Source organism: Lissotriton vulgaris, chromosome 3_1 (genome assembly GCF_964263255.1).
Source record: "Lissotriton vulgaris chromosome 3_1, aLisVul1.2, whole genome shotgun sequence".
Taxonomy (NCBI): Eukaryota; Metazoa; Chordata; class Amphibia; order Caudata; family Salamandridae; genus Lissotriton; species Lissotriton vulgaris.
Window position 1 is genome coordinate 423,047,711 of NC_141689.1, and position 24,774 is coordinate 423,072,484.

Below are 24,774 nucleotides of genomic sequence, written 5' to 3' on the forward strand. Positions count from 1 at the left end.
GGGTCGGCAGTGTAGCACCTCTTTCTGTGGGTCACTCCGAACTTACCCATATTTTGATATGCCAACCATTATGAGTCATTGGAGTTAGACGGCCAAATAACAGTTGAAATCGGGGCCCCTTTAAAGTGCTTTGTGGACTAGGTAAATTAGGGCCTGATGTACGAGCAACAATATTGCGCCTCGAAAATGTTAACACTTTTGCGAGTCGCAATTTGCCATGTACAACTGTGTGTTTAACACTGTTTGCGATTCCCAATGGGGGCGCAAATTGCGAGGCTCATTAATATTGAGCCTCTCGCAATTTGCGAGCCCATTGGGAATGACAGGCCCTCCCAGGTATGGGGGCCTGCTAGGTTCAGCAGACCACCATTTCTGGGACTGCTTTTAACGAAGCAATTTAAAAAAAAAAATGCAGCCCGATTTCCTTAAAGGAAAACAGGATGCATTACATTTAAAAAAAAATGATTTGTTTACTTTTTTACGGGCGGGTAGTGGTCCCTGGGACCACTGCCTGCCCTTAAAAATATTTTTAGACCGTCATAAAGTGGAAGGGGTCCCGTGGGCAACCCTTCCAAATTGCAACCATATTGAAGAGGGTAGTAATTTGCGAGTGTTTTGCGACCGCAATTTCGGTTGCATAACATTCATACATGGGTTAGATAGTCGCTATTTGGAAGGGAGCACCCTTTCCAAATAGCGAGTCTCTAAACACTTTTTTGCAAGTCGCAAAGTTGTGTTGGTACATGGGCAAACCAATTTTAGCATGATCATGCTCAAACGGGTCGCTAAGCCGTTTGCGCATGCTAAAATTGGTCGTACGTCTGGCCCTTAATGTATTAGTAAAGGAGACGAGGTAGCATTGTAGACCACGCTATATTTTAGTGATTTCAATACCTAGCTTATATTGTTGTCCATTACATCAGTATGGGTGTTGTAGACCTGTGCCCCCAGATACTTAAAAATGGAGGCCCCCCATTTGGGAAGAATAGTTGTGTTAGTATGCCATACTGAAGTGCTAGTTTTGTTGCAGTTCACCTCCTGGCCAGATATATCGCCAAAAGCCTCAAGTTCTCTATGATACCTTAAATGTTGATACCCACTTCTCGCATATATACCAATAGGTTGCTATTATACAACAAAACAGTGTCATATAATGCACTGTTCGGAATTCCACAGGCACCGCCGATCACCCGTAGACGTGCTGCAAGCCGATTGATTGCCAGGGCAAACAAGAGAGGGGATAGGACACCCCCACTGCCTATTTCACCAGCATACTTGATACTGTTCCAAGTTCACTCAGCTAGTGTGCATGGGCGCTGTTGATCGGCAATATAGGACCTTGATTCATTAATGGCCAGATCGGACCTGTACTTTGTGAATGTATCTCCAACTGAGGGAGTCCAATGCCTTTTCCCTGTTGTCTGACGTGACAGTCTCGTCGGGCCATGTCATGAATGCTGACTCCGCTATCCTGAATAGTTTCTGTATGTTGCGTGAAGTATTGCTATCTGGAATTAACACAGTTTTGGCTGGTATGGACAAGATGTGGCATGTGGGGCATTAGTCTAATGGGTAAGATTTTGCCGAATAACTTGATTGATGTTTAATATGGAAAGGGTACGGTACGCCAGCATGTTCTCTGTATTTTTCCCTGGTTTAAAGAGTGACTCGTCTGGTGCCTTTGGGACGTATGGGGAAGAATCCCATGTTCAAATGCCTTGTTGAAAAGCGAGACCAGCCTGGGTGCAAATTGGCTCATATAGAATTCAAGAGGGAGCAGTTGGCACGCTCAGGCCAACAGCAAGATAGTGTCCTTCACTTCTTGCAAAGTAATGGGATGCCCAATCTCCTGTACATCCTGGTATGCTAATGTGGAATGGCCATTTCGCAGGTTACAGAAATCAATGGGAAATCCTGGCCTATGGCTGCTTCTAAAGGTGCCGGGCTGCAAAATACTACCTACCATCGCCTATGGAGCAATGACATTCAGGGAAAAAATGGCCAATTGGCCGGGCAGGGCACAGTCCACCTGGTCTAGAAGGGTATTCTTCCTGTCAAACTGTACATTGCATGCCCAAATCCAACAAGAATGTTGCCTCTCTTCATATTGAAGGAGAAGTTCCTAGCATCCTGCCTCAAAGCCAAGCAGGTGAAAAATAGCATGCTAAAATCTGGGATGTAGTAAGCAACCCCTTGACAAGCTGGCCTAAGTACCTAAACTTCTTATTGGATGTATTGTAGGCACAAGAGATTTGGTCAAGTAGCCTTTCCAGTGCCCCTAACCTAAAAAATGCTGACTAAACAAGCAACATTTATTTCGAGAAAACAAGATGCACAAGCCGTAAAGAAGCTGACACATGGCAACTGGGCTATAATACTGTACGAACTGGGGCTCTGCCTACCTACCTCTTATTGCCTTTTGGCAAGGCCATGAAAAAACAGTTGGAGTCTTCGATTCGAACTAATCCCTTTGAAAACCTATCAGTATGGTTGAAAGTTCCCTGATGACACCAACAACTATGCCTTTTCTGGGCAAAAGAAGAATCTCTGATAAATATTCTTTGCTTCTGTGAAACGGTTCTCCCTTTAAGAAAATTCTGGTTGCGGACGATATGGCGCACCCTTAATTATCAGGACCAGCTGAGATGCTGTGCAAGCGTGCCAGAGAGTACACTCATCACAAATAGTGACTTGATTTTTAAAATTTATGAAAACCGCATTAGCACCTACACCGTCGAGTTAGACTCTGAACTTCCAAAATGTTGCTAAAAACCAATGACTGTAAAGTTCTCCATTTTATATGGGCCAAAATAGATAACTTAATAGATAGCTTAATAGATTAGATAAGCTAACGCGTTCGCCCATAGGGACAGAGGTGAATCGAGTATCCTAAGACTCTAATGCTTTTTTAATGACTAGACTCAATAGTTACCTCTTTATTTTAAGTTAAGGGTGTATACAATTTTGCACATTACTTGGGCCTGAGCCTTGATTCTCCAACTAGTGGTAAACCGCTCAATGCAGTCTGTGGATATCATGCACCCAATAAATTGCAAGAGAAAATATTGCACTGATAAGTTCAAGTTCAAGTTAGAGAATTTGTATAGCGCACTACTCACCCAGAGGGTCTCATGGCGCTTGGGGAGGAGGTTACTTTTTTATCGAATAGCCAGGTTTTAAGTTCTTTTCTGAAGGAGATGTGGTTCTGTGTAAGGCGGAGGTGAGTGGGGAGTGAGTTCCAGGTCTTGGCCGCCAAGTAGGAGAAGGATCTGCCTCCCATGGTGGATCTTTGCATGCGCGGGACTGCGGCGAGGCCTTGATTGGAGGATCTTAGTTGACGGGTGGGTGTGTAGAAGGATAGTCGAGTGTTGAGGCATTCGGTCCTAGTTTGTAGAGGTCCTTGTGTGCGTGGGTGAGGAGAATGAATGTTATTCTCTTGTTGACGGGAAGCCAGAGGAGGTCTTTCAGGTGGCCGGTAATGTGATCTTGGGGAGGGATGTCCAAAATGAGTCTCGCCGATGCGTTTTGGATGCGTTGGAGTTTTTTCTGTAATTTGTCTGTGATTCCGGCGTAGAGGGTGTTTCCGTAGTCTAGTCGACTCGTAACCAGTTGGTGGGTGACAGTCTTCCTTGTCTCGGTGGGGATCCAATGGAACATTTTTTTGAGCATACGAAGTACGTTGAAGCAGGAGGATGAGACGGCATTGACTTGTCTGGTCATCGAGAGGGAGGAGTCTAGGATGAAGCCTAGGTTACGAGCGTGGTCTGTGGGTATGGGTGCGGAGCCTAGATCCGAAGGCCACCATGAGTCGTCCCAGGCAGAGGGGGATGATCCTAGGATGAGCACTTCTGTTTTGTCTGAGTTAAGTTTTAGGCGGCTGTTTTTCATCCATATGGCTACTTCTTTCATGCCTTCGTGAAGATTGGTTTTGGCGGTGTTGGGGTCTTTGGTGAGGGAAAGGATCAGCTGGGTGTCGTCAGCGTAGGAGATGATATTGAGGTTGTGTTGGCGCGCGATGGAAGCGAGTGGACTCATGTAAACGTTGAAGAGGGTGGGACTGAGTGATGATCCTTGTGGAACACCGCAGATGACTTTGGTGGCCTTTGATTTGAATGGGGGGAGGCGGACTCTCTGGGTTCTTCCGGCGAGGAACGAGATGATCCAGTCCAAGGCTTTACCTTTTATGCCGATGTTGCTGAGGCGTTGTATGAGGGTGCTGTGACAGACAGTGTCGAAGGCGGCGGAGAGGTCGAGTAGAATGAGGGCCACTGTTTCTCCATTGTCCAGTAGTGTTCGGATGTCGTCTGTAGCTGCGATCAGGGCGGTTTCGGTGCTGTGTTTGGCTCGAAAGCCGGATTGTGAGGGATCAAGGGAGTTGTTGGATTCGAGGAAGGCGGCGAGTTGGCAATTGACGGCTTTCTCAATTACTTTGGCCGGGAAAGGGAGGAGGGCTATGGGGCGGTAGTTTTTAAGTTCAGAGGGGTCTGCTGTGGGTTTCTTCAGGAGGGCGCTGACTTTGGCATGCTTCCAACTTTCTGGGAAGGTGGCAGAGTTGAAGGAGCAGTTGATGACATCACGGAGATGGGGTGCGATGATGGAGTCTGCTTTGTTGTAGATGTGGTGTGGACATTGGTCGGTTGGCGAGCCAGAGTGGATGGAATTCATTAGGCGGATGGTGTCTTCAGTGGTGATTGGGTTCCAGGCGATGAGGTTGTTGGAGGGCGGTTTAGGTTCTGAGGCGGGTGGAGAGGATTGTTCGTTGGAACTGTTTTCAAAGCTGTTATGTATGTCGGCAATTTTGTTGTAGAAGGAGGATAACGAATCGCAGAGGTCTTGGGAGGGAGTGATGTCGTTTGAGGCGGCGGTGGGGTTGGTGAATTCTTTGACGATGTTGAATAGTTCCTTGCTGTTATGGGCGTTGTTGTCGATTCTTGAATGCTGATTTCTTGGTGGATCGAATCAGCTGGTGGTGTTTGCGGGTGGCTGACTTGAAGGTGGTCATGTTGTCGGTGGTTGGGTTTTTTCTCCATGTTTTCTCGAGAGTACGGCATAGCTTCTTGGATTTCTTAAGGTCATCGTTGAACCAGGGGGCTTTTTTGTTGTCTTGTTTGGTGTGATGGTTTTTTAAGGGTGCTAGTTCGTCAGCGCTGTGAGTGATCCATTGTTTGAGTTTGGTGGCGGCTTGGTTTGGGTCCGATGAGAGGGCTGGGTGGGGTCTGGTTGAGCGATGTGAGGAGTTGGTCGGTGGTGATTTTGTTCCATTTTCTCCGGGGGATAGCTTGTGGGGGGTTGTGGGTCGAGGTGGTTTTGTAGCTGAAGTGAACACATTTTTTGTTCCGTCCAATGGAGAGCTGTGGTATGATTGAAGGAGATGTGTTTGCTGGAGGTGAAGATAGCGTTGAGCGTGTGTCCGGCTACATGGGTGGGGGTGTCAACAAGTTGTTTGAGGCCGAGATTGGCCAGGATGTCAAGAAGGGTGGTGGTGTTGCTGTCGTTTTTCTTTTCCAGGTGGAAGTTGAGGTCTCCTAGTAGAATGTAGTTCTCGGAGGCGAGGGCATGTGGACTGATGAAGTCAGTGATGTCTTCGCTGAATTGTTTACGGGTTCCTGGAGGCCTGTCGATGAGGGTGCCTCTGAGTGTGGTCCTAGGGTCGGTGTGGATCTGGAAGTGGAGGTGTTCGGCGGTTGTAAGGTTATCTTCGGAGCTGGTCGTGATTTTGATAGTGTTCTTGTGGACGATGGCGATGCCTCCTCCTGTTTGGACGGGGCGCTCTTTCCGGATGATCTTGTAATTGTTCGGGATGGCAATGGCGATGTCGGGTATTGATGATGCGTTTATCCATGTGTCAGTAAGGAAGGCGACGTCCGGTGATGTAGTGTCGAGTAGATCCCAGAGTTCAGTGGCGTGTCTGTGGACCGAGCGGGTGTTCAACAGGATGCACTTCAGATGGTTAGAGTCGGAGCTGTGTTTGGGGTTAGTGGATGTGGGGTTGGTCTTATCGCTGGTAAATTTGTAGGAGCGGCAGGCGAAGGGACCGTGGGTACGTCCCGGGGCAGCTTCGTAGCATTGTGGTGTGTGTCCGGGGTTAAGGGCGAGGAGGGTGCCGGCATCATACATGAAGCGGGTAAGGCGGGGACCAGGGGGTCTGGCGCTGGGCGCGGTCCAGGCGCGGACGGGCGTAGACGGGCTTACCTTTGGCGCACCTTTGGGGCGCAACCGCTGCGCGCAAATGAAGCTGTCATAAATGGATAGTGGAAGGGGAGGGGCGAGGGAGGGTCAGCTGGGAGGCGGTAGCGGGGTGGAGCTACGGGAGAGGTCACAACAACAAAATGGATGCAAATATTAAGCGAAAGCGGGGCACAGCCGAAGCAAGCAGAGATCTGGCCAGTGCTAGCGTCACAAAATGCTAAATGCAGGCGATGCATCAATGACTATATGCAAAAAGTAATTTCCACTATTCTAGCGATGCAGCGCAAATTATATATCAGGAAGCAGCTATCTCGATACTGCAGCGCCAATGAGCACAGTTGAACAGTTGAGCAGGCTACAATACCAGGCGCTACGAGGAGAAGCACTGTCTCAGGGAGCGTGGTGGAGCGACCGTCTCGGGGCAAGCCCAGATGGTCACAGCGCTAGTTAGGATGGGGCGAGACTTCTATCCGTGGGAGGGAGGGTCAGCTGGGAGGCGGTAGCGGGGTGGAGCTACGGGAGAGGTCACAACAACAAAATGGATGCAAATAATAAGCTAAAGCGGGGCACAGCCGAAGCAAGCAGAGATCTGGCCAGTGCTAGCGTCTCAAAATGCTAAATGCAGGCGATGCGGTCAAAAACTTAACATCAATGACTATATGCAAAAATTAATTTCCATTATTCTAGCGATGCAGCGCAAATTATATATCAGGCAGCAGCTATCTCGATATTGCAGCGCTAATGAGCACAGTTGAACAGTTGAGCAGGCTACGATACCATGCGCTACGAGGAGAAGCCAAGCCTCGAATACATACTGGAGGCAAAGCCAATATATTAGACGCTAAAAGTTTCTCAATTTAATGCTCTTTACCCAGGTCCGGCTATCTCGGACTAGCCTGAACACAGACTGGAGCCAGAATCCAGCAGTTCAGGGATTAAAAACCCACTAACTTTAGGCAATGGGCCCAGGCCTTAGTATTGGTCTGTACACTGGAGGTAAAGCTAGCATCTTAAATACTGGGGCAGAGAGACTTTATCCTTATTCAAACTTCTGTTTTTAATTGTTACTACGATGTAGGTCTTTTTAGTAATTTATCAGCAGCCTATTATCCATTGCGCTTGCCATGATCTTGAAAGAGATATTGCAATGATTTTAAGTATTTGTACATTAAGGAAGATATCTGGACACTAGAATTTCATTAAGGAAGACATCTAGAGAATGGTCCAACCCCTCATACTGATTGGCGTACAGCTGTGTAAGAAAAATTTGTTAATGTTTTTTTGGGACAGCTGAAGAGACCCGTCAAGGTTCATAATATTCCGCCCCCTTACTACCGTTTCCTGTCTCCGAATCCGCTTTCGAGACAGTGCTTTATACACAAACTGGCTTTTTCTTTCCGTATATTCTTCTCACTGTTCGACGGTGCTAAAAAACTGAGTGCATTGTCACTGACTCCTAGGGGAGACTAGTATATGAATATCTGCAGGGAATATTTATTTGAACCACAACACATTGAAATTGTGTGTTTCAGAATGGGTTCAAGTTATTAACTGTAACCACAGCTCTCAATGAATTTTTGACAGTACTGTTCATCATAATTTTGTTACTTGCTGAATAGTTACTCAAATGTTGAGCATGCGATTGCATCATATCGTCTTACGTTTATTGACTGCACTCCTAATGGATTAGGATGTGGGGTATCGATCCTATAACTTTCATAGTATTCAGTACTCCATTACTTCTTATTTGTTTATACAGCCAGTCTTTTACAAAAATCCTGCGTGCTGCAGTATTCAAACTAGACCCACATTACACTATGCACTCCGGAGTATTTGATTATTTTCAGCCTGTTCTGAAGTATAACCTGTAAAATAATGTGTGGCTTCCCACAGTATCCTGCAGTGCTTTGATTTTTTTTTTTTTGCCCAAAGCAGAAATTCTTTTATAACCCTCTGTTACTTTGTACTAGAAGCGGAGTACTGCAACTTCCCTTCCTGCGCGCACTACGATTTACCCAAATATAAGCCCATCGGGTTTAGCTACTTCCTCTGGAGCTCTACTTCCCCCCCCATTTTTCTGGGTGAATTAACCTTCTGACCCTATTACGTATCCCAAAAATAGTGAGCTTCCTTTTCCAGGCTTTCTCTGCCTGACCTGCAGAAAAAGTGCCACCATTCCTCCAACTTGGAACAATCCTGCTGATGCATTTGCAATGTTCTGCTGGGCCTGACAACCACACCAGTCCTGAATCTACACACTTTTTCTTCAACAACTTTACTTTTTCTATGCTGGCGGGACGGGAATATCCATGGCATGGAGTACCAACGTGTTCCCCTAACCAGAGTATCCCATTGCATGTATCTGGTGTTCTGGTTTTTGATTTTGGTTCTGGTGTCTTGCTGATCCGGTGTGTACACAGACTCCTTGCCCTGTCCTATGAACTGGAAGGATACACTGAGCATATCCTCACTGACAGACTACTTTTCCTTTCATAGGTTTAGCGAATTGAGCATTGGTGGAAGTTTACAGTGCTTTATGAATACATAGCTGTAAACGGATTTAAAAAAACTGTCCTAGAGTGGAGGCCCACTCACACAAAGTTCCACTTCTGCACACTTACCCAAGTCTTAGTGCAAAAATCCTAAGTTTAGGCAAGTTTGTCTGTAGCCTTCTTGGCGCGTGCATGGTTTGTGTGAGTGAGCCAGAGTAATGGACACCTTTGGGATACATTTTGGATGCCCAGGCCTGGCCTTTTGCACAAGATGGACGTGTGGTTGTTTCAGGACACTATTTTGCTGATATTCCTTAAGTTGGTAGAAGGTGACCTAGACACTGAATGAGGAAAGAGGATACAGGGATGCTTTAGCCATTCAATAAGGCCTTTTACTGAGCATGGAACTGCTGATCTTCCTGTGTTCCATTTGGTGGGTGTAAAATGTCACATTCACATGCATTTTTGCAAGAATATACCCCCATTACCTGTGTGTACGACCAAATGATTTTGCGTGCACATCTTGTTAACTGACTCGGAGTGCATACAAATATAAATCATATAGCACTCAGTGCTAATATAATAACCAAGACCTGTTTGATCATTCACAATTGCAGTTTCATCTGCACTAATATTGTAAGAAACTCGTGTCTTCTTCAGGTTAACTGAGATCAGAAAGGCCTGCTTCCAGTTACAGAAGAAAGTCCGTGAACTCAGTGCATTGTGCATTCCAGAAAAATATGCTAAGATGCTTGCGTTTGGAATGAAGTGCCACAGCATAATTTAGTCAGAGACTCTGAAAACATTTCCCAACCACTGGGTGACAGCGGAGACGAGAATAGCATTAAACTGCTTGGCTTACTCAAGCTCATTGGTGTATTGCGGTCAAACCATCTAACTAAAAAATCTTTAATTATATTCTTTGTTGCCTCCTAAGATCAGTTAAACACCCCTTGCCGCACCCTAGATGCAGTGGTGGCTGGTGACATTTGAAAGTAGTGGGGCGTAAAAGTTTGAGGTGAGTGCTCGGTGGCGAGTGAGCCTAGTGAGTGAGTCTGACTGCCATAAGGTGGGTTTGCGGGGTCCTTCTCGCCATTTTTGTAATCACACTGACTATCCTCAGAGAGCTAAACTAACCCAGCCTATCAGTATTCAGATGCTGATTAAGCCGCTGCGCTGTGTAATATCTGAAAAAAGTCTGTGTGCCAATGGTGAAAACTGCACAGAGATGGTACCCTGACCACCGAAGCGCACACATGGGCATTCTCAAAGTTGTTGCGTGTTTATCTAGGTTCCTGATCGATACTGTGACCTTATACCCCTATTCTGCTATAAATCCATTTATTCCCTATATTGGCATAACCGTTCAAGTGCGATTTTCTGAAAAGTCATCTCTGGCCTCACACGAACAGAGCCACATTCCAGCATAGTTCCCTCTGCCACTTCCTTTGCGACCAATTAGTGCAATGACAGAGCAGCAGTCACTATCTGATATTCCTAGATAACACTCCGAGTTCTTCAACAAGATAAAAACTCAGCAAACCTGGAAATCCCCGCTTGCTATGTTTTGATTAGTAATGGAACTCTAATGAGCAACTGATAACTATCACTTCCTAGTGACATCTTTAATTGACGTCTTATGTCCAGCAAACTTGCGTCAAACCCGGCACCTGTCGGGTATAAATATTACCAACGTTGCCTTAAGCAATGCCTGTTGTACGAGCTACTGAAGCCAGCTGCCTGCACGACCCCGTGTTGGTAAATCTAGCACTCTGTCGCTGCAGCCTGCTATCCTGTGGTGGTGAAGCTGCTGATACCATTATCGCCGCTAAAGCGCGAACTATGGTGCAGTACGCTTAAGGAGCTGAACAGCCGTCCCTCTGCGAAGACATCCAGCAGATCCAGCTGCCCGCGGACGCTGTCCCCCCTCCTTCCTCGACGCGCTGAAGAGAAGCCGCTGCCTTTCTCGTGCAGAGAAATCCAGCCACGGCGTTTCCGGTTTACCCTCGCGGGTGACTGGGATATCGAGAGAGACCCCTGAAGGAGATACCAATCCTCCATCATTCTATTCAGAGGTATGGTGTTGACTAAACCCTTAGACGAGAATTCTTGAAACAAACCTTGGCAAAACCAACTTAACTTGAAGCTACTTACTTACTCCCCTTTCACGTGTTAGGCTTAGGTCAGGCACACTGGGGTAGGCTTAGTTAGAAGCACCAGTTGAGTATGTTAGCCTAATGTATATATGACTGTATATATGTTTTATTACTTTTAAACCATTGTATGGCTAAGAAACCATATCAATGCTTTTACAGTTCTATTTCGCAATACTTATCTTACTGTACGTACTTTTTATAATAACAATTATTGCAATTGTGGCAATACATTTCTCTTGTACGAGAAGAAAGACTGTTCAATAAATGTTAACCCTTTATTGACAAACGCCCGTCTCTCTATTCTCTACATATTGTGAAAGTAAACTGCACTAGACTGACTGAGTGAAATACATGTCTATTGTTTCACACGACCCTAGAGATTGACTCTTGATCTGAGGAGCAAAGTTGTCATGTTGCACGGTTGTTGGAAAGCTGAATCCCTTCTTGTCTGTGCCAAGGAAGCTGATCACTTCCTATGCAGAGAAGAAAGTTTCCAGTGACCTCTGAGCTAGTTGGTAACACAACCCAATTAAGTTTAGCATAGTCAGTGGAGGCCTGGAATATCCGCAGTTCCACGTCGATACTACTGTTTATGTTATTCCAATGCGCAGGGCCTAGTGGGAAACTAGGAACTACACTACAAAGTAATGCCTTTTTGCTATCCACATTAAATGGATTTATAAACGTACTTCTCCTTTAAGCAGGCATATGAGTGATCTCTCCTGCGATACTGTTAGTGTGAAATAAGGAGACTTAAAAATTAATGTGAGAGTAACACGGGCTATGCACTTTGTGGGGGGTAGGGAGGGGGAAATCCTAAAACAAATCCCTGCTGCCAGTTGTTGCCAACCCTTGGCCTGAATACTTTCTATGGGATGTCATTGAGCTAAAAATATACCCCAGCCTGACCAGTGCTGCATCACCTTTAATTTATCAAAAGCCACCATTAAGAACACTGTAAAGTCTTTAGGAACATACATGAGGCTTGGATGTCACACAAGTGACCTTTCTCAACTCTAATCCTGCAGTGCCCCTCTGTCCCTGCTCTATGTAGGCCATCTGCTGATGAGTGCTTCTCTCTTAAAGAAGCCACAGCTCCCATCAGTATGTCTGTGCTGTCCTCGATGTGACAGTATCATCACAGAAGCCAGGGTGGATGGTACTCGTCTCAAGTAATCACTTCATCTGGTAGGAGGAAGATGACAATGTCTGGGTTATTTTTGAGATGGGTGGGAATGGGATATGACCACTGACAGCTTTCACATCACATCCATGAGAGGATAATTGCAGAAGGCAAGGCGCTCATGAAGCACTCAGCACAGGTACATCCAGTGACAGGTGTAGGACATGTTAAGGAGTTCTGCTTCATGTGTAACAATGGCGCTGAGCGCTACTATAATTGCATTTTGTTCAGTGAACAGCCTCTCACAGTAGCATCATATATTCACCCGGGACACTAATTGACGTAGCAGTAACCAGTGCCACAGCTGGCACAGCATTGTATAGCCACAGGTCAGTTTGCGAGACATTTTGTGGTTTTGTAGCCAAAACATATGGATGATTTATGCGGCTTAGGCACAATGTCCATACCACTGCACTAAACGTTTCTTACTTAAACACAGTTCTCCGTCCTGGGACACTACAGCGCCACAGCCCAGCAGAACACTCTCTACCCTGGGGGCACCTCACAGCCCAGCACAACGCTCTCTATCCTGGGGACACCCCAGCCCCACACCCAGCAGAATGTTCTACATCCTGGGGACACCACATCGTCACAGCCTAGCATAATGCTCTCCATGCTGGGGACACCACGGAGCCACAGCCCCGCACAATATTCTACATCCGGGGACACCGCAGCCCAGCACAATGCTCTGCATCCTGGGGACATCATTAAGCAAGCCAGTTCATGAGAAGTGTTTACTTCGGCATTCTTCGCAAACAGCCTGTTTTTTAATCCCTGAAGGAAAGTGAAGTAGTTCTAAAGAGGCAATCTTGGCTCCATGACCTGACACTGAGAACAGGATTAAGCATGTTCCAAGCTCATTCAGCTCCCACAGAGAATATCCTCCGAAACTCCACAAGAGTGTGACAACAGCGGCTGTCACGGAAAGGTCAGCTGCGCCTGCGTGTCCTCCTCAGGCAGTTTTTCCTCCCAGCTGCAGTTATACTAAAACGTTTAACTCCAAACTAATCCCATATTCTAACAAAAAGGAAAGGGTAATTTACCTGACCGCCGTCCGTCAGCGCCGCATCCTGGGACCTTGGCGCCTTCACTAGTAGAGCGGAAACCCTGCCCTCCGTCCTCAGCCAATCCTGGCGCTGGAGCAGCGCCAGGATTGACACGGGCATAGTTGCTTTCTGCCCGCTTGCCCATTAGGAGAGCGAGGTTTCGCTCTTCCAATGGGCAGGCACCAGTGCGCATGCGTGGGCAAGGCTGAAAAACGTGCCTTCGGCCACCCCTCATGCGCGCCTGTGTGCTGCTGCCTTCCCCAGACAATGCCTTATGACTGTCAGTCAACATGACACAGGTCCGCCCACCCCCTTCAGACTCTGAAGGGGGTGGGCGGTCCTGGATCATGCTGACTGACAGGCATTGCCCCTCGGCGTTTTGAACTGAAGTAAACTGAGAGTTTACTTCAGTTCAGAGCTACGCCGAGGGAGGTGTGGGCGGGGGGGGGGCAACGCCCCCAATGGACGCACCGCCACTGCTAGATGCAAAATGATCACCAAAGCGAGCAGGTTTCTACCATTGCCCCAGACGTCTGCCATTCACTCATCCAGAATAAAACAATTGCGAAAGATTAATGAGATCTTTTAGAATTCACATTTTAAGTTTTAATGAGTGCTGTCCTGTAGGCTTTCCATGTGGTGATGTGGAGAGCCTAAAGATTGTGCTCTCTTAAGATAGGCTCTCAATATGCAAAATTCAGGTATTCAAAATTAATCAGCATTTACTGGGAAACTTTATTAGTACTGCACCGATACTCTTTGAAACATATGGAATAAAGAAGTTACATGGGCAATGAACTATAGCCAATCTATAAACTTGTGTGAACCATGTACTCTTTAGATTGTATTTGCCAGGTTTTCTGATTGTGAATCCCCTTTAGTGTTTTTTTAAATGTTCTTTGGAACGTTGATAGGGTCTCAAGGAATTCTTTAAACTGCAATGAAAAATACTACACTACAGTGTAGTGCACTGGAATGCACCAGACACGCAGCGTAACTGGTAGTATTATCCGGCTCAGTGACATTCATTTAGTCAAACTCTGAATTATGGAAGACTGAGTGGACCAGCCTGGTTATGCACACAGCATTGCAGTGGATGCATTACTCTCATCCTCTCTCAACAGCTTCCAAATAACATTTAATGTGCACAAGTGTATTTACCCACTTATACCTTTGAGGAGCAATTGCTTTCTAGATGTCTAATAAATGTATTTTTATGTGGATGACGAGTTTTTCTTTGAGTGGTGTTATGTGGGGGAACCATCGAAAAGTGCAATGAAGTCTGTGTAAATTGATTGTTAATGGAATATCCGTTTTCTTTCTACCAATAGGTTGAACACGTGCTCCCTCTCCTTAAAAGAGGAATCGGCATCCATCATGGAGGTTTGCTTCCCATTCTTAAGGAGACCATAGAAATCCTTTTTTCTGAAGGTTTGATTAAGGTATTTGTTTTGTTCAGTGAAAGGCAAGCATGATGTGCTGCCTGCACTTTTGATATAGATACGTATCTCAGTAAATGTTTGTGCATTACTTTGAGTTGCAAATTAATGTTGCATTGTATATAGTTTATTAATTGGTGTGTGCCAGTGGTTCTAGGAACTTGTTTGCCAGGATCTAAGAAAAAATTATTATTCATTATTACTTTAAACTTTTGTAAAACTCACTGCCACCTATCCAGGGGCTAAAGGAGACTGTATGCCATAGAAATATTTTGAATCTGATTTTTGAGTTCATTTCTGTATCATTTTATTGGCTCATGTTGACTCTTTTTGTAATGGAGTGTTAAAGCCACCTCAAAAATGTTTGGTCAAAATATGGTTGCTGGAGTATGCATTTGAGGATTTTCTTAAGTGCAGTTGGTACTGGGATTCAGTAAATAAAAAATGTGTTGGGGTCACTTACTTCTCTAGATCCAAGGACTTGGAGGCACTGGGCAGTCGTTGTGACGAATGTTGTTTCTGGCTTTCAGGAGACTTATACTAGTGCTGCTCACTGAACGTCTATTAGGGTAATGACCCTTAGGGACGTAGAATCATGAGTCTTACTCTTTAAGGGTGATGTTGGTATAGGAACTCCAGGATAGGTAACCCGTGAATAACCATATTAAATTACCAAGCCCAAACATTGCAATATCTTTTTGAAAAAAAAAATGTTAATTTTATTCTACAGACCAGTATATAGTACATATAAAACATGATCATAAACAAACTACTAGGATGGGATTCTTTAAAAAATGATGGTTTTTAACCTTTTAGCTTCTGTGGGCTCCCCCACTTAATCATTTTTGGAGTCTTTGGGCCCCAATAAGTGATTACTGGAAACCGGGACCCTGGCCTGAGCTATTGTTATGATGTAAACTCCGAAACAAAAGACAAAAATATAGACACAAGCATTAATCAGTCGAAAACGCAAATAATGAAACATTTTATTAAATTAACAAACAAATATAAATATTTCCAATTTTAATTATAAAGGAAAGGTTGAAGCTTTTCTAAATTCAGTTGAGGGCACTGTTCACTATATTGTATTCACGCACTAACAAATCTGAGGATACCAACGTAAATAGTTAGCCTCCATTTTCATCACGTTTGCTGAACTTTAAAAAAAAATGTAAATTTTACATTTTCCTTTTTTATATACACTCAATTAAGCTGTTATTATTATTTAATTTCCTAAGCAGTCGAATACCCCTTTGAGTAGGCATCCCGAACCCCTGGGGGTCCCCGGAAACACAGGTTAAGAACTGCTGCTTTCAATATTTTAGCTTAGCTTGTCTTCTGCATGGCTTTAGAGGGAAAGAAGAAGAATCCTCAGCGACTATATTGTACAGAGTTGCTCCTGCTGAATATCTAGATGTGTGAGTAGTGATGGTGCAGGCTTTTGAGTTGAGTGCAGTTTTGTTAGTATGTCATCTCAGGTGGAGGACAGGTGTAACCAAAAGGATCATGTGTGTTCAGCGGTAGAAAGTCTTGATCTCTCAGACTGCCACTGGCAGACAGCAGGGATCTGCAGCAGTTAATCACTAAAACAGTTTGAACCTCCACAGAGAGGCAATTTCCCAGGGCTTCAACTATGATGTAATCCTTCCATTGGTGTACTGGGAAGGTTATGCAAATGTCAAAGCTCTAAATTGGGAGAGGTCAGGAAACCTCTCAGTAGCAATGCAGGTATGTGGAAAGAAGAGACTCTTGGGCTACCTGTAATAAAAGCCTCACAGAGGCTTCTTGATCTTTTGTCAGTGGTCTATTGTCTATCCTATATTATCAAGAAAGGAATTTCTTGAGAGAGCGTGGAGAGACGAGCCTAAGGTAACTATTAGGTAATCTTGTTTAAGCTAGATACTCGTTTTTTGACACAGGTCACTAACACAACAACACAAGAAATTCTCAACAGCTGGGCTTGGTTTCAGAGTTTGGCTGGTCATCTGCCTTTATGGTCTGTGCTCCTTCATGCATGAATTGCCATAACAAGCTCCACTGCAATTCTTGAGCCTTTCTTTCTTTTTTTTTTGTATGATGCAATGTCTTTCTCTGTTGAAACCCTTCTTCAGCACTGGACTGGGGAGAAACCACCAGTATGTTTTGCTAGGCTAGAGTAACTGGGGATAAATCAGCCAGCCAATCAGCTGTTGGTCTTCTACACTTGAGTATCCATAAAAAAACAACCATATTCAAGTCATCCATGGTCCATAATGGAGTATGGCTTCTTTATATTGTGTATACATTGAGCAATGACATTTAAAGTTAGCTTTAATGTGCAGAAGAATAATGTATGCTTTTTCTCAAAAGCCGACCCCCCAACAATAAAAGCGTGATCTAAACCTATGAAACATAACTGTACTAAACAATTTAAAAGCAAACCTAAAATATGTTGATAAGAATTTTGTTAAGAGGTTCAAGTTAGAAGGTGCGCTAAAAGATATGCAAATTGCATATAAATATATATCCCTCCTCACGGTCGTAGACCAGAATTGTCATCCGACGCACACACGAGAATTTGTGATAGAATCTTTTATTTGTATAGAAACCCCCCTCAGCGCTGACACTCGTTTCGCCACTCCAGCTTTGTCAATGTCAGTTTGTAAATTAATTATATATATATCTATATATATATATATATATATATATCTCGCTCCCCAGATACCTGGTAGGAATTGGGCAACAGGGGGTGGAGCAACAGAGACCTCTCAGACATTCCCCTTTTAGCTGAAACAGTTATGAGTGTTCAGCTGCTATGGGGGACAGTGCATGTATTGTGATAGGGTGCACTGACCAAGTCTGCAGCCAACACATCGAGTTAATGGTGAGTTGCTTGCAGATCAAGGCAGTGTGCACTATGCCTAGTATAGGCCCTTGTCAGGAGGATCACATGGCAATTTAAGAAATGGGATGGGTTGAAAATGTATGTATTTCTGAGAAACTCGACTAATGTGTAGGACTGTGGTAGTTGCAAATTGATCCAGCTGATGAACCTGTTACTCCCTCCCTGTTAGGAGTGCAACCTAATTTTCGGCATTTTACCCGACCACCATGCAAGAGTTTATGGTCCATGGTATCAAATGCTGCCAATATATAATAAGAAGTTAAAAGTGGCCAGACCACAGCAGTCCTTAAAATCGAATCGAACAACTAGTATTAGAATCCATAGAGCAGAGAGCAAACCTAACAAGAGAGCAACAGAGTGATGAACAAGGGCTGGGAGCTATGAGGTACCATAAAGGAGGATGACTTGGTTTAGTGGATCTTGTGGTATTTTTTTTGTCCACGTGCAAATGGCAGCTGTTTTGAAAAATTACTTTGCTGACTTTAGGCTCTACCACGATTTATTTTGATTAAAGGATTCAATTGTTTTTATTCTTAAAGTGCTAACATTGCTCTTTGTCATAATCTGAATAATTTCAATTGTTCTATTATTCTCCTTTTTTTCTTTAGGCCTTATTTGCAACTGAAACATTTGCAATGGGAATTAACATGCCAGCAAGAACAGTGCTGTTCACCAGTGCACGCAAATTTGATGGCAAAGATTTTCGCTGGGTGAGTGAGTTATATGCACTGGTAGTAAATAACGTCACTACATTATTATTTTGTTTGTTTGTTCTTTAAAGAGCTTGTTGATGTATTTATTAATAAGAGCTAAACCTATGTTATACGTAGATGTTCTGGTCTGAAAAAAAGGTTCTGAAAATGTCATTATTTGATGTATGGACATATGTGAGGGAGGAAACTAAATGGCCACAATATTGCTACTTCCTGTCCACTTAAAGTAAAGAGCCCGGTGTAAACAAACTGTATTGAGTGACTCACTCTCATTCTCGCGCACTGCTCTTGGAAACCTACTCTTATGGTATTTGTCCACTCCTCCTGCACATCCCTCCTCTCACACAGCAGCAGTGTTAGTTTCCTTTTCCCCCCAGAACTGGCCGTGTTTCCCACCCAGCCTTACCCTTCTGACCCCTCCCCTTCAAATACCCCCATCTCAATCCTCCACAAGCCAAGCTCTGTCAACACACCATGCTGTGGTTGTCTTACTACATCTGCATGCCCGATGGCAACAGGGTTTTGCTGCGTGAATCTTTCTGGATTCACTATGCTGTGCATTATTCCGCGGTCTAGTGGTTGGGTCCGGAATCGTAGTCCTTTTTTAAAAAAAAAAATGTATAGCCCAGGTGGGCGTAGACGTCCCACCTTTTAGTGTCCTTCCTGTGAAGTCGGCACGCTTCCTGCGGAAGCTCCCACCTTTGGGCGCCATCTTCAGATTCTTTTTTCCGCGGTTGGGTCTGGATCGTTCCCGAGAGGGCTCCAGACATTTTTGGAGAAAGAAGACACCAAAAGCCTTTTTTGGACGAAAAAATATTGTAAAAGACGACAAGAGACTATACCATCGAAGGGGACGACGAAGGATCAGAGAACTTCCAGAACTTCGACGTCCATCGGAGAATGCGCGCTCAGGAGGCCCCCTGAACGCAGGAGATGGACAGCACACCATTCAAATTCTGCCGTAACTGCCACCACAAGTACGAGCAGAAGGACCAGCACTGGGTTTACAACCTCTGCCTACTGGTCGACCACAAGAGCAAGGACTGCAACGCCTGCTCCGCCTTCACGCCGAAAACCCTTCGAGTTAGAGCGAGGCAGAGGATGGCCAACGCCAGCATGCAGGGCAAGGACCAGCCACCATCCCTTAGAGACCTGGGGCTCTCAACAAACAAAGAGGACAACGTCGCCGGAGAAGACGACAACTACACGGTCGTAGAGACCGATAAGAAGACTCCTAAAAAGGTAGGCGACTCGACGGCCCCGAAGGACACTCGACAGTCTGACCCAGACTCTCAAAAAAACGAGGGCAAGTCCTCGAAGACGCCGAAAGCTTTGGCGTCCGCTGCTACATACAGGCCCAGCGGACCCTCAGAGAGGGACTCCCAGGCGTCGATAGCTGGAGAACAGCAAAAGTCGAAGAACGTCCTCGAAAAGGAACGTTCGACGTCAAAAGAAAAGGACCCGAAGAGCACTTCGGCGCCGTTAAAAGCCCGGAAAGCCAGCTCGGCGCCGAAAGTCTCCTCTACGCTGACCAATCCCTCTAAGAGAACGGCCGATCCATTCGACGCCGAACACGCCGCCGAAATAGAAAAGAAAAAGACGTCTCAAAGCCGAAATGGAGAACATCCTGCAGCGCAAAAAAGAATTCGATGCCAGGATGAAAAACTTGTTAATCCCGAGGAAACCAAGACCACAGGTTGTCGCGATAACCGAGGAAGAGGACTGCGACGTCTAAGGACAGTCGGGAAGCCGGAGGGGCTGTAAGATGCAGCTGAAGAAGCCTCCTACTACGAGGTGGAGGGGGATGACGACCAGAGGACAATCCTGGTCTCTGCATCCTCGGAGACACAATACATAGAGTGGTAAGACCTCAACACCGAGAGTCCGGAAGATAACGTGGACACGTATCCTTCGGGACCCTCACCGCCTGATGACATTGGGGTTTACAACACAGTCATCAGAAACGCAGCAATAGCCTTCGGGGTAAAAGTTGACGAGGAAAAGCAGAAGGCAGATTACCTCCTAGAAACACTGCTCCCAAGACAAACTAGGAGCCAGTACCTGCCGATGGTAGACAGTGTCAAGGCACAGGGGAGAGAGGCTTTCAAGGAGCCTGCAACTTGCAAAACCATCACACCCAGGAAGGTGAAGAAGTTGTACATTCCTCCAAGGACCCGCCCTACATTCAGGGATCAGTCACGGCAGACTCCATCATTATAGCTACTGCAAGGAAGAGGGCTCAAGTGCCAACAACTTCAGGGCCACCCCCAGACAAGGAAAGCAGAAGGATGGACCTGACTGGGAGAAAGATCAAACGGAATGCCGCAATGCACTGGCGCATGGCAAATTCCAACGCACTACTCAACAGGCACCAGTACCAGATCTTAGACTAACTGGACCAGTTACTCAAACACCTCCTTGAAGAACACCAGCAAAGGACTGCGCATCTTGTGGTAGAGGGGAAGAATGTGGCAAATTCTTGCCTCAAAACTGCCTTGGACAGGGCGGACACGTCCAGCAGACTCATGATGATGGGCATCACGGAAAGAAGGCAAGCCTGGCTCAGGATTTCAGGCTGCAAGCCGGAAGTGCTACACAGCATCCTGAACACCCCTTTCAACGGAGAGGCACTGTTCGGTGCTCCAGTGGATGAGAAGCTCACCCAACTGAAGAAAGATAACAAGACTGCAAGATCCATGGGGGCCTTGCAATTCAGAGGGACAAAGAGGGGCACCCCGTCATGAAGACCTAACGGGAGGGGAGGAAACCAGCCAGGAACATCGCACTAGACGTTCCAGCAGTCCCACCAGTCCGACACCAAGACACAGCAAGGGCAACAAAAACAACCCTGGCAGTACCAACAAAGAGACCAGTCCTTTCGCGGGAGAGGGAATGGACGTGGACAAAATAGAAGAGGGGGTCAACAACCCGCCTCTAAGTGACTTTGTCACGCAACAGGTGCCCACCCATGCAAAAACTCCCAGGGTGGAGCACGGATACAACAACAAGAGGGTACATGAGCTAAACATCTGCGAAAACGAACACTGGTGGGAGGAAGAATAAACCTTTTCCTCCAGGAGTGGAAGAAAATAACCACAGACAAGTGGGTACTCCACATCATACAGTTCGGGTACTTCATAGAGTTGGAAAGGAGACCACCAAACAAAAAACCAAAAAGAAGGGCGCTAGCAAGGAAAGAGCTAGAACTACTTCAAGAGGAAGCAAAAGAACTCCTGCAAAAACAGGCCATCAAACCAGTACCTTACAAAGAAAGGAACTGGGGACTGTACTCAAGCTACTTCCTGGTACCAAAGGTAGACCAGACAATGAGACCCATCCTGGACCTGAGGTTCTTAAACAAGTACATAACGCATAAATTCAAAATGACGTCCCTACAAGAGGTACTGCCTCAATTACAAGGCGGAGACTATATGGTCACCATAGACCTCAAGGATGCCTACCTGCACATCCCAATGAACAGGGGGCACAAGCATCTACTCAGATTTGTCATCAACCAAGACCACTACCAGTTCACAACCCTGGCGTTCGGACTAAAATCGGCGCCAAGGGTCTTCACAAAGTGCCTCGCAGCTGTCGCAGCACACCTAAGAAGGGAGGGGATACACCTATACCCTTACCTAGACGACTGGCTAGTAAAAGCAATTTCATACAAGACGTGCAAGCTGCACGCACAAAGAGTGACACACACTGATGGGCCTAGGATTCTCCATCCACTGGGGGAAATCCTCAATGAAACCGGAACAAGTAAAACTCTTCCTTGGAGCACAGATGAACACCTTACAGAACAAGGTGTTCCCCAGCGAGAAGAGAACGCTAGCACTGCTGAAGGACACACAACTCTACCAGAAGGGGCGAGCTCTGACAGTGAGGACGGCGAGCAAAGTCATGGGCATGATGGCGTCATGCATACATCTAGTGCCAAATGTACTTCTGCACATGAGACCTTTCCAAGAATGTCTACAGGAACAATGGTCACAAGCTACAGGTCGTTGGGAAGATCTAGTGGTTGTAACGCACTCAGTGCAAGAAGTGATAGCATGGTGGAACATGGGGAACATGAGAAGGGGGAAGCCTCTGACACCACCAACGCCAACGGTGACCATCACCACAGACGCATCCCAGAAGGGATGGGGCGCTCACATGGAAAAACTCAGAGGGAGGGGTCTGTGGACACCAGTAGATGCAGTAAAACACACCAACTACCTATAATTAAAGACCGTCTTCCTCGCAATTAAGGCTTTCCAGACCAAGTTGTACAACCAGAAGGTGTTGATCCAGACAGACAACACAACAGCGATGTTCTACATGAACAAGCAGGGAGGGACACAATCAGCCCCACTTTCAAAATTAGCGCAAGAAATGTGGAAATAGACCATTCCACTCAAGATAGACCTGCTAGCCATACATCTACCAAGGAAGGACAATGTAGAAGCAGACTGGCTCAGCAGACGGACATCGGCATCCCACGGGTGGGAGCTCAATGCACAGGAAACACTGTGACTAATCGTTTAATCTTATTTCATGAGGTATGTCTTCCCCCACAAATTGGTTAACCTCCTGTGAGAACTTCAATGTTTCTAATTTTTATCTCATGCCATATTCTGCTCCATCAGTTTTCTGAAGTCACTTTCCTTCATAGCTTTTTATATATAGAAAAACCACTTACATATTTCTTCCTCCAGCCACCATAAATAAATCATTTTGTACCTGTTGTGTTGTACACGAGAAACATTGATGTGTTTTTCTAGTCTTTATTAGGTTTTCCCTTCGATACTGCCCTTTGAACTAATTCTGGAGCTGACCGTTTCACCCATGAAGTTCCTTCACTATTTTCCTCTGGACTGTCTTGCTCTTCTCCTGGAGATAAGACGCAGTGTCCACAGTCCTGGGTGTGGACCTGGGAGTCCACAGCCAGGGTTCTAATATTCTCATAGCAGGACATCTGTTCAGTTCTTAGACAAAAAGACAGTCTCTGGCATTATATTCCCCTTTTCTTAATAAAGATAAAACATTCCTTGTGCCACCACATCCACCCCCACTTGAGGTTAAAACACTCATTGTTTTAAGATGCATCTGGTCTTGCCAAATCAAAATTCTTTGGTCAGAGTTGCTCCTCTCAGTGGGGATGGTGTTATGTTCAGGTTCTGTTCCTCTGATTAAATACCGTTGGTCATGACCCGAGCCGAAGGGTTAGAATATAGCACCTTTCAAGCCCTCTGAAGTAAGGATCGATGCCCTTGCGTACCAAAACGGCATCCAGGTATCCTCAATCCACATTATCAAAGGCCTTCTCAAAGTCTATTAATAGGAGAGCCAGGTACGGTGGGAGGAATTGTCGGTGGGCCAGATTCATCTGTAGATGTCAGTTTTGTGCTCCTATGGGGCATGATTGTTCACTGATCGGGTGTATGTGGGTTGTGATTACCCCTTTGAGCCACTTTGCTAGGATTGAGGCGTAGAGTTTAACCTCCATGTTGATGAGCGAGATTAGCCGGTACTCCGAGCATTCGGTGAAGGGAGGATCAGTTTAGGAATTACCACTATTGTCGCTAGGTCAATGTCCCACGTAAAGCCTCCTCTCTCCACCGCCTTTGTATATAGGGCATGAAAGTGTGGGCTCAGAAGGTCCGTAAAGGCCAGATAGTATTCCACTGGGTACCCATCTGGCCCGGCATTTTGTTGGTGGCCAATGACTAGATGGCATGGTCTATCTCATTCAGTGTAAGTGGCTGATCCAGAGATTGGGACTCCATTTTGGATAATCTGGCAAATGGGACATCCCTTAATAAGATCAAATTAAGGTTTGCGACTTGGGTCTGGGCAGTAGAGTAGAGCTGCTTGTAAGATTCAAAGGTCTGGGGGATCCCCTCCGGCACCTAGTGCACGTTGCCGTCTGTCAACTATTTCGGGCATAATCCTATTGGCGAGGGGGCGGGTTGCTAGCCAGTAGATGAGCTTACCATTTTTGTCAACCCACCCGTATACCCGCACCGAGGAGGATCGCCACATTTGCTTGGCCGATTCTAGAGAAGTGTTGGATTTCTTCGCGAATGAGGTTAAGCTGGTAGGCCTGGATCTCTCCCGCTGCTGCACCCCAGCCCACTCCAAGAGTACTGCACGGGTCTCCAGATGAGTGGGACGATAGTCTCTGGCCTGATACTTCTTTTTAACATAGCCTTTGGTGACTCCTTCAACCGTCGCCTTACTGGCTGCCCAGTGTGTGCCCGGAGAGGCCACGATCCTTCGTTGAGTAGGAAGTATTGGTGCAACTCCCACTTGATCACTCTTTTGCAGTCCCTATCTTGTAAAAACCAGGCATTTAGGTGCCAATTTGGGTGAAGGGTGCCAAGGGAACGTCCTAAGTCTAGCAGTAGCGGGGAATGGTCCTAAAGACCCTCGGGCAAGCGTGCGTATATTTGCAATCTGTCAGCAATCGGGGGTGGGCATGAACAGCATGTAAATTCTTCAATGGGTATGGTGGGCAGCGGATTTAGGTGTGTATTGGTGGAGGCGAGGTTGCCACGTTCTCCAGACGTCACAGAGTCTTGGACGGGAGGTCCAGGTTGTGAGCTTCTTAGCGGGTCCAATACGTTGAGGGTATGCCAGATGCATCCCAATCAGGGTTCATGACTGCATTAAAATCCCCTCCCA

At 46.0% G+C, this 24,774-nt stretch overlaps 1 protein-coding gene across 1 annotated transcript in view; it reads left to right on the forward strand.

The window, feature by feature from the left end:
- The window catches only part of MTREX (Mtr4 exosome RNA helicase), a 751,215-nt gene that overhangs the window by 388,466 nt on the left and 337,975 nt on the right, over positions 1-24,774 (forward strand). The window contains exons 13-14 of the mRNA XM_086960637.1: positions 14,398-14,508; positions 17,998-18,099. Of these exons, the coding sequence (XP_086816763.1) occupies positions 14,398-14,508; positions 17,998-18,099 (213 nt within the window). The remainder of the gene's footprint in view (positions 1-14,397; positions 14,509-17,997; positions 18,100-24,774) is intronic.